At 44.2% G+C, this 10,472-nt stretch overlaps 1 protein-coding gene across 1 annotated transcript; it reads left to right on the top strand.

Annotated features, from left to right (window-relative positions):
* Positions 1 to 606: 606 nt before the first annotated feature.
* Positions 607 to 9,418, top strand: tkfc (triokinase/FMN cyclase). The gene is made up of 16 exons (XM_064343777.1): positions 607 to 734; positions 1,537 to 1,726; positions 1,841 to 2,136; positions 2,712 to 2,790; positions 2,881 to 2,970; positions 3,967 to 4,001; positions 4,098 to 4,215; positions 4,489 to 4,545; positions 4,932 to 5,048; positions 5,412 to 5,531; positions 5,878 to 6,015; positions 6,123 to 6,229; positions 7,919 to 8,022; positions 8,320 to 8,353; positions 8,438 to 8,530; positions 8,677 to 9,418. Exons 1-16 carry the CDS (start codon positions 729 to 731, stop codon positions 8,833 to 8,835), a joined length of 1,743 nt encoding a protein of 580 aa, XP_064199847.1. The 5' UTR covers positions 607 to 728; the 3' UTR covers positions 8,836 to 9,418.
* The last annotated feature ends 1,054 nt before the right edge of the window (positions 9,419 to 10,472 follow it).

Below are 10,472 nucleotides of genomic sequence, written 5' to 3'. Positions count from 1 at the left end.
AGTCCCGAACAAACGTGAAATACACGATGTAATCCCACTGCAGACTGCGAAAGCTACTAGGAATATATAGCTTTTACCAAGCCTTTGCGCGACACAAACGGAACCAGTGTAGATACGCTACACGCCGCGCCGTGCTGCTTCGCCGTGCTGCTTACGCGACGCGTTCGGTGGGTGCCCGGCGTACACTGTGGTCCACGGAATTTATTATTCAACTTAATCCATTCAACGATCCAGCTGATTTATTTATTGAGTGAGGCACTGTTGGTGAGTCGGCGATTTTAAAACAAACAAACCGACGCTGCTGCGGAATTCGTTTTTCTTATAGGCTAATGTATCCCTGGCCTGCATTGGTTTAAACAACAAAAAAAAAAGATAGCCCCCTTGTACCTTTGGTTTAACCATAGGGTTTAACCCATAGAGTGTACCATAAGGTTAATCACTGATGTAAATCTGACGAGGGAACCCATGCCTCAAAAATGCTAATTTACTTCTGGGTTTTTGGACTAGGCTACAAACTGTAACACTACTATTGCATTGAACAGTCCGTTGAATTATTGCGCAATTCCGTCCCTCTTGTCAATGTTCCGTGTTTTACCTACACCATAGAGGCGGAGACTCAACCAGAGACTGTAAAGGACTCAACACAGAACTGTTGCGAGTTGGTTGCCAGCCTGCGACTTATCGTGCTCACAGCGTGGCGGGCGGGGGCAGAAAGCTGGGAACGAAACATGGAGGTACGCTAGACGCCATGCAGAACCTATATTGAAACATATCGTAGAAGCACCACAACTTGCAATATACTGTATCGTTTTAATTTTTGTGCTTCATTTTTAGCGTGGCCGCTTTATATCCATACACTAATCTGGTGGTTTAGAACAATAGCGTTACAAAAAAGAATAAGTACACATTCGGTTATATTGGTTAGCTTGCTATTTTGGCAGGTTAATTATTGTCAACTTGCAACTTATTTACAGTTCATTCACCTAACTTGTTAACTAGTTAGGGAACTAGGATCTAGCAACAACACACTGCAGATAACAAAGACGTGTTTAAATTTCGTTGCAAGTTATTACAAAGCTTACAGGCCTTCATTCTTCACATGGAGAAATGTTGCATGTGATCGGGCATTGTCTGTAGATGAGCATAAAACACTATCACAGGTTACATACGTATCTGTGCATGGTATGTGGACTCAATTATGTCTGGAACGGCGTTCTGTTTAGCGCGTGCACACGTTTATGCAGTGTTGCCAACTAGCCATTCTGTCACCATCAGCGAGAAATTGGGTGGTGGATACAATCAGTAGTGGATGCTAGTTATTGCTTAAGACCCTCTGGTGTTCTCCAAAAGCTAAATGCACATACTTTGTTTTTCAAACCAAAAGTGTAAGAAAAACAGACATATTTTGAATACTGTCTCTTTTTTTAAAGTGGGTTAAGTATAGCGTGCGTTTTATGCATTGGTTTGCTTGTGTAGACCAATGTTTGTTGGATTGTCTGTGTAGGGCATATCATCAGCTTTACGGTTGGTTTGCAGGTACAGAGGAAGCTGTTGAACTCTGTGGAGCGCTGCGTGGATGAGGCGTTGTCTGGGATCGTCGCCGGTAACGCGGGGCTGGTGCAGCTGGACGGGCACAGAGTAGTGGTCCGCTCTGACCTGGGCACCCTCAAAGGCCGGGTCGCCCTGCTGTCAGGAGGAGGGTCCGGTCACGAACCAGCACATGCTGGTAAAAGATACACGCACACACACACACACACACACACACACCAGGGATGCTGCTTCCTGCACTTGTTTATGTGGGTCTTTGGGGTGTTATTGTCCCTGTTCTGTTGTTTCTCAGGTTACGTGGGGGCGGGAATGTTGTCTGGGGCAGTGGCGGGGGCTGTGTTTGCATCCCCTCCTCCAAGCAGCGTGCTGGCAGCCATCTTGGCCCTGTGGCAAGGCGGGGCCACCGCAGGGGTGCTGCTCATTGTGAAGAACTACACTGGGGACCGGCTCAATTTTGGCCTGGCACTGGAGCAGGCACGTGCCAAGGGGGTGCCCGCTGACATGGTGATCGTCGCTGATGACTGCGCCTTCGCACACCCAAGCAAGGCCGGGAGGCGGGGTTTGTGTGGCACTTTGCTTGTTCATAAGGTAAAGCACCAGTACCTCTTACTGTACAGGCTCAGAGTCTCAGGTCTTGTGGAAATTATTCAAAGTGTGTCTTGACATCTCAGATCATGACATTAAAAAGTATGGAAAGTGAGAGAAAACACTTTACCTGTCCATATTTCACAAGTTACAACTCCTTCATCAAAATGTTTTGGATCTTGCCTTTGGCCAAATTGAGATTTGCAACCAGTTCAGCTGTAATTCTGGATTTTGGCATTGGTGCTGTGGTTGATTGAAGTGGCAGTAATGCCATTTTGGCTATAGTGGTATTACTGCTGTACTTGACTAAAGTGATGGAAGCTCAATGGTGTACATGCTTTTTTGCTGACACTTATCCGAAGTGAGGTATACCATATGAATGCGTACATTTTTCAGTGTATGTAGTCCCCTGTGATCAAACCCACAACCTTTGCATTGTTAGCATAATGCCCTACCAACTGAGCCATAGTACTGCAAAACTCGATGGCTGCTCTCAATGGAAACTTGATGGTGGCTCTCAGTGGAAACTCGATGGTGGGTTTCAATGGAAACTTGATGGTGGCTGTCTGTTCTCACAGTTGGCTGGAGCCATGGCTGAAGAAGGATGGCCCTTGAAGGAGATCGTCACTAAGGTGACAGAAGCAGTCAAGGGCATTGGTGAGACATACACACAGCTGTTGCAGTGGCAGCTTCAGTTGACTGAAGGTTACGGCTAAATGCTGATGGTTATTCACTGTGGGTTTACAGGTACGCTGGGGGTAAGTCTGTCTCCCTGCAGTGTGCCTGGCTGCCTGCCCTCCTTTCAACTTCCCCCTGGAGAGATGGAGCTGGGTCTGGGTGAGTGAGCTACTGAGTCAGTGAGTGAACTAGTGGGTGACGGAGTGAGTCTATTTGAGTGCGTGGATGGGAGAGTGATTTACTGAGTCAGTGAGTTGGTGGGTGAGAAAATTAGTCTTTTTTTTCTTAATTCTTTTAAAATATAAATTTTAGTGCCCATTGTGGGGGATTACATATCCACTTTCCACCCTAATTCAGAATGTCTAGTTATCTTCAGCCACAGCTGAGTTCATGTGGGAATCCAGCTGCTGATTTGGGAGAGTGTAGACATCCATGGTTCTCCGAAACGCAGTATCACCGGCTGCTTATTTTCACACCTCTGAATACAGCTAAGCTTACGTAAAATGGTGTCAGAGGACCTCTGTTAGAAGGGTTTAACATGCAGTCCACAGGCACCCAATTGACCAGCAGAGGTCACAAGGTAGCAATGAAATTCAGTGTAATGTGTACTCTTAACCAACTGGGCTACACAATCACTTATTGTTTAGTGCCCTATGGAGCTATCTGCACTGGCATGGTCCAGATTCAATCCGAGACCATGGGGCTCGTCCATACACCACAGCATGGTGTCTTAACCGAATGAGCCGCCCAGCATGCTACGAGCGAGTCTTTGTTTGAGCAACTTGATGAGTTTTTGAGTCAGTGAGTCAGTTGCTGGGTAAGAGAGTATTTCTTAAGCAGTCCTTATTTCTGTGGTTGGGCGAGAGTGAATAAATGCACAAAAGTGTGTGACTGAGTTGGTGGGTGGGTAACAGAGTGAGTTAAGTGAATGAAAAGATTAATTGGTTGATGAGTGTGTTTACAGGTTTGGATGTAAGTTAGGGGGTGGGCATCAAGGGGTTTCAGTATAATATAATTAATGCCAAGAGATACAATAGATTTTTATCACACTCAGTAAGGATTCGTTGCACAGTGAGCTAAATCCTTTCTGGTTTTATTGAGCTGTTCTGGTCTCTAAAGCTGTCCATGTGTCTGGTCTGTCTCTTTTTCTCAAAGGAATCCATGGAGAACCAGGCATCAAGAGGTCAAAGGTCAGTTTAGAGTACTGCCTGTGTATTTTCTATTTTATTGACAGGCTATGGTGACTGGCATGAGTGCCACTGATTTGTATATGGACTGATTTGTAGAGAGCCACTGCTGATGAGGTGGTGAAGACCATGATAGATCACATGACTGACCCCTCCAGCCAATCACATCTTTCAGTGAAATCTGGTAGGTCATCTGGGATGCATTGCAGGTTATGTGTGTTTTTCCTCACTCATTTATTTCAGTATGATTTCTACATAACAAATAAAAAGGTTTTCCATTCTTCAGCTTCTCAGATATGGATATGAAACCTGTCTGCTACATTAAAATATCCACATAATATTTTGCGCATAGTTATCATCTGGGTAGTTAAATCAGCTAGCATTGTGTTGGTTGCTGTCTGAATATGGCTGGATATCAACTATAATACTAATGCTATGCCTACATAATGGTGTTTCTGTGTTGGTGTTGTGTGTTGTGCTGTGTATGATTGGGCCCTGTCCTGTCTGGAGATGGCTGTGGTCACCAGATCTGCCATCCGCTGCCTGGGTATGAGTGACCTCTGACCCCCCCCCCATGTTCCCTGTATTCTTAATGCTGATTTGCTGCTGTCAGATTTGCCACAGTGCAGGAGTGGATTTCATGTGCCAGCTTGAACTAAAGATAGGGATCTGATTCTATTGCCGTAGTATTTTGAGTCTTCTCTGTATAATGCATCCATGGACCTGCTGGAATGATAAAGCAGGCATTAAGCCTTGAATTAATTCATTCAATGGCAATTGTTAATTCATTCATTCAAAGAGGCTGGGACAACAGCCTAAAATAAGTCCACAGCAAAGTTTCAGAATTTGTAAATTGTTTTTTTTTTTGTGTGTATCTAATGAGTGAGAGTGTAACAGCAGCCCCCGTTGCCTGCGTTCTTGCCTCGGTTGCAGAGGGGCGTGGCGTGCGGGTGGTGCGGGTGATGTCAGGATCATTCATGACGTCATTGGAGATGGCCGGCGTGTCTCTCACTATGATGCTGGCAGACGAGGAGAAACTCAGACTTTTCGGTGGGTCCCCCTTATCGCACCCCAGCAGGGCATTCAGAGAGTAGTTTTTTTAAATGAGCATCCCACTGTTCATAAGTCCATCTGCCAGGAATAAAATATAGCAAGCACTACCAGCTGTACTGAAGCACTGGCCTCCTCAAACCTGTCCCCATTGGGTAAGTGTGCTTACATTACATTACAGGCATTTGGCAGACTCTCTTATCCAGAGTGACATACAACAAAGTGTATAACAATATCATTAATGGTTAATAGCTCATTAATGATATTGTTGTCCTCTCTCTCTCTCTCTCTCTCTCTCTCTGTCTGTCTGTCTGTCTGTCTGTCTATATCTGTGTCTGTCTGTCTTTCTATATCTATCTCTAGATGCTAAAACCACCGCCCCTGCCTGGCCTAACCTCAGCAGTACAGATCTGTGTGGTAGAATCTGCAGTATAAAACCACCAGAAAAAACATCTGTGCTTGCGGAATCTACAAAACAGGAAGGTGAACTTTGGTCAACTGCAACACAGAAACGCTATGCCTTCAGAGAACACTAATCCCTATGGAGTCTGCACTCTCTGTAACTTCCTTGTTCATCTAAGTACTTATATGCACTATTTAAGAGCTGTTAGTGGATTTATAGTGATGTGGTGTGATCACTGTGGGTTGATTTATGAGTTGTTGTAGATTGAGTAGTTTGGTAAATATTCTTGTTGTACATTGATACTGTCTCTTGTAGCTGTTATTAACAGCAGCTTGCTTGATGTTATTTGTAAGTGGTTTTAGTAAAAGTAGCATTGTGGTTGTAGCTGGAGTAGCCCCGTTGATGTTTGAATCCTTTTGCTGACAGGTCCCCATAGCGATGTGCTACGGAAGGTTCTGGAGAAGGTGTGCGCTGACCTTCTGCACCGCCAGGAGGAACTGAATGCTCTGGACCGTGCGGCAGGGGATGGAGATTGTGGGAGCACTCATGCCCTTGCTGCTCAAGGTGAGTTATGCACGCACATACACTTAGGCACCATGAATGAACACAATGACATCAAAAGCCTTGTCGTCATCAGCTGACTCCTGTTCATTTTCACTCTCTGTTGATAGCCATTAAGGAGTGGCTCTGTGGTCATGTGGTCCCAGGATGCCCAGGGCAACTGCTGAGTACCCTGGCAGGATTGGTGCAGGAGCGTATGGGCGGGTCCTCCGGGGCAGTGAGTTGTGTTCTCTTAATGAACAACATCTTTGTGCTTTCAGACCGGGCATCATTTTTCTGTTGGCTCTTTTATGGCTGAGGGACATGTTCTTCCACTCAGCTTAAAGTGTCTCAGGGCCTCTGGGAAGATGAGTGTGCATATTTGACATCTGCTTCGTGTTATGTTATGTCAGAAGCCTGAAAGTTCATTAGTTTGTTAGTCTGTTATTGGCAGACCTGCCAACCTGCACGCATTTTGTGTACCAATCATGCAATTCTTGGTCAAAATACGTCAAAAAATAAATAAATAAATAAATATTATTCTAATTTAATTACGGAAAACACTCAGTCAATACAAAACAATACCGTACATTTATTCGGTATTTGAACTATATCCCTCGGATTTGACCAGATGCGACCTTGTGCTTGTGGTTCTGTAAGCACTTCCCGACCCACTCAACATCCACTGATACACAGCGGTACTTTATTATCCACCGAGGCGTAACGCTGCATTGCTGAGGTAAAATGAGAAGTGGGAGAGTAATAATCAAGCAAATGTGACCGTAATGTTAACATATAAAACGTTATACCGTGTTCGGTAACTTTACGTGATGATGCATTTCAAGGGGTATATCCTAATGACATAAATTTGTGTAGATAGTTAGCCGTAGTAGTAGCTCGCATACGATTTAGCCTCGTTACGAGACGGCTACGGTGTGAATAACTGATGGAATTATTTAGCTGCAGTAACTCAAACTTTGAATCGCGCACACTCCGTTGGAGTAAAGTGAAGCGAGTCCATGCCCCCCAGAAGTTCCTTGCAAAATATCAGGAGCAACGGCCGTACCTCCGCCCCTCAAAGCTTCCGCACCATGCATTTTGCACATTGTGCATTTATGATTTTGACATTAGCCACCAAGGAGCTTCATGCAATAATTTAGCTAAACCTCTAGTTACAAAGGCCTACATTCCTACATCATTTTTCAATTGAATACTTTTTTCATTAGCCCTATATGATGTGTGCCTATATAAGCTGATTCAATTATTTAATTATTTTTTTTTAAAAAATGGAAATCATGAACAGAAACTTGGTTTTATTCATAACTGACAGTGTTTTACATCGCAACATAAGTTTTTTTTTGTTTTTTTTTACATTACAACCTAAGTTTCTGTAAATACTTGAAAATGGAAACACGTTACAATATACAAAATATTTTATTAAATAATCAAATGCAATTCACTTATGGTTATCAGTTTGTATAAGCAGACATATCATATAATTAAATATTAATCACACAAAAAATGGTTTTAAGCAGGTGTACTCAAACTTTTGACTTGCAAGTATATCATAATATGGCCCAGTGCAAGTGATAATTTAGAATCAGGTCAAATTATACAATTTTGCCTGATCACGTCTACAGTCAAAACTAGAATTATGAAGAAAGGCTTATGTGTGTGTGTGTCTCTTGCAGACTGTCGTGTTCAAAGCGAAGTGGTGCGAAAGCATGTGAACTAAGCATTACACTGACTATTGTGGTACTCAACATATTGGTTGGCAGGTCTGTATTGGTATTGTCTTTTCTTAAAAATGGAAAGCAATACCAGATAACGGATGTCTATTCTGGGTTGTGCATGAAGGTATCTCTGTGTCTGGGCCGTTTCTCATCGCTGTCATTTTTAACCGCTGCCTCTGCTTTTTATGGTGCAGCTGTACAGTCTGTTCCTGACTGCTGCTAGCCCCCCTCTTATGGGTCGCGGTGACATTGCTGCCTGGGCCGACGCAGTGCATGCTGGGACTGAGGCCATGCGTCGGTGAGAGCGTGTCTCTTTGCTATAGTTGTCCTGCATGGAATGTAGAATTTGAGAGCTGAGCAGCAAAAACCATAATATCCTGGTCGATTTAGCATGCACATCTGTGTCTTACTGCTACACTTACTGATGTACTGACCGACCGACCTGCAACACGCTGGGAAATCCAAGCCAGAAAATGGCTTTGAACTGAAGGAGGGGTTTTGTCGTACGCCGGACCGATGGATGGATAATGTCTCGATAACCAGTGGAGGGCACTAGCACTTAATATAATGCATCATTGTGTGCCTGTCTCTACAGGTATGGGGGTGCAGACCCAGGGGACAGAACCATGGTAAGGCAATTCCCTTCTCCCTCCATCTCCATACTCCACCACGCCCATACCAGTGTGTGACCTGTGTCTCTCTTTACTTCACAGCTTGACGCTCTGTGCCCAGCCTCAGAAGAACTTAGGAAACTTTCATCAGTTCCCTCTGCTGGCGTGATGGCAGTACTGCAGAAGGCAGTGGAGGTACGGTACAAAGTGCAGCCAACAGGTTTTTTTTGTTGTTGTTGTTGTTGTTTAAGTCATGTATCAGGAAGCTTGTGGTGTCATTTTCTCCATTTCCTCCTGTCTGTATCGGCTGCTGTCTGGCCACTCCTCCTCCTGTCTGACAGAGAGCGGAGCTGGGGGCGGAGTCCACCCGTGACCTCACGGCAAAGGCGGGAAGGGCCAGCTACATCGCGGCCGAGCACCTGACCATGCCTGACCCCGGGGCTGTGGCCATAGCCACAATCCTGAGGTCAGTGCTTGTGGCCCTAGGAGGCAGCAAGTGAGAACGCACACTGTCTCAATACAGGAAGTCTGCGTTGCCAGTGAGACTAAGGGAGGCATGGCTGTCTCTCACATGACTGATAGCGATTTGTTTTGGGTAATACATTTCTGAAAGCCACTCTAATAAAATATAACACAGAGAGAAATCTTGAATAACAGAATAGGGACCAATCAATGCAGACACACTGCAATGAGGATAGCGTGGCATAGTGGTTTACAATATAATAAGATTGTGGGTTCAAATCCTAGACTGCGTACTGTTAAGCCATAACATGATGTGCTTCACTGACTATACATAGAATGTACACCTGTGTAAATGAATACAAACAAAAGGTGTATGCTGTACCTTGATTAGGATACCCTTTAACTGTATAATGCCGTGTGATGTGTTGCATTTTAACAGTGAAATTGGAGATTGCAGGTGCCAATCCATTCAAACCTTAACAGCCACAAACTGCTCTGCCTGTTAGCCACTATCCATTGCACTTTATGGATGTCATGTTTGGGAAATGAAAATTATCATGTAATTTGGAGCACTAATAAATTATTATTTTTTAATTAATAAAATAAGTTTGCACATGCTAATCTTCGTCTCAATCTTCATTTGTAATGACTTTAAAATCCAGTCAGAATTGTTGGCTGTGGCTCCCAGTTGTGATACACCAGAGCAACAGTAATGGATATCCTAAAGATACCACGGTGTGGTCTAAAATAAGAATGCACTTCCATAAACATGAATATTGCCTGAAGTTGTGGTTCCATTTTTAAATTAAAGCACGTGTTCCATCCTGTATCCCTGGCCGTGGTTGTAAAACGTAAGATATCGGTGTTCCGGGTTGACATGGGTGAAGGTGACCTAGGCAGGCCAACAGTATATAGAGAGCGAATACAGTTCAGTACAATATAAATGTTAATGTTTACCTCATAATCTCTGCCGAAGCTGCCCTCCCGGATGACTACCGGTGCCAACGGCCTCTCTCCCCCGTGTGTAAACCATGTGACCCATATCCGTTCTGATGGGTACACATCTTTTCCAGTTCCCCCTCCGTGCCCACTCTGTGCAGTCACATCTGAACGAGTTTGCCAGGTGTAGCAGCACCCTGTCTCTTCTGTAGCACCCTTTTTTTGCCGCTTGCTTTGCGTGGGGCGCTTTAGTAGTTAAAACTTTCCTTTCCTCGCTGTCATCAAAAGCCTCTGATCAAATGATAATCATTTTCAAGTCAGCAAAATGAGTTTTCTTTTTTTGGCCTAGATGAGGGGCCTTTTTTCCCTTTTTTTTTTGTAAACACCTCACCCACTGCTGGTGTAATCTGGTCTAATCTGGTATGATATGGTCTTTGAACTCTTTACATCTACAATGAGCTCTGTCTTTCACCACCACAGTTAGTGTTTTTCCCCTGGACTATTATCTGTCCCATTGAGTGACTTTGTGTTCTTGTCTGCTCTTGGTTCTGGTTCTGGTTCTGCTATTTTGTGGGTTCTGTGTTTCTTGCCTGCTTTCTGGGTTCTGTGAGAAATGCTTCAGTTTTGTGAGTTCTGTTTTCTGTTCTGCTTGTTGGGTTCTTCATTGATGGTTTCGGTCTGTTTTGTGACTTGTGTGTTCCAATCTTGGTTCTATGCAGTTTTTTTCAGTTGTCTT

This window comes from Anguilla rostrata, chromosome 7, assembly GCF_018555375.3.
Source record: "Anguilla rostrata isolate EN2019 chromosome 7, ASM1855537v3, whole genome shotgun sequence".
NCBI classification, from domain to species: domain Eukaryota; kingdom Metazoa; phylum Chordata; class Actinopteri; order Anguilliformes; family Anguillidae; genus Anguilla; species Anguilla rostrata.
The sequence above is the reverse complement of the archived record's forward strand: the minus strand, read 5'-3'. Positions and strand labels throughout refer to the sequence as shown.

Excerpts from the sequence above, each read along its gene's own strand:
- tkfc (XM_064343777.1), top strand. Across the intron at positions 5,049-5,411 it reads GGAGAAACTCAGACTTTTCG|ATGCTAAAACCACCGCCCCT; the intron begins GTGGGTCCCCCT and ends ATCTATCTCTAG. Across the intron at positions 5,532-5,877 it reads GGAATCTACAAAACAGGAAG|GTCCCCATAGCGATGTGCTA; the intron begins GTGAACTTTGGT and ends TTTTGCTGACAG.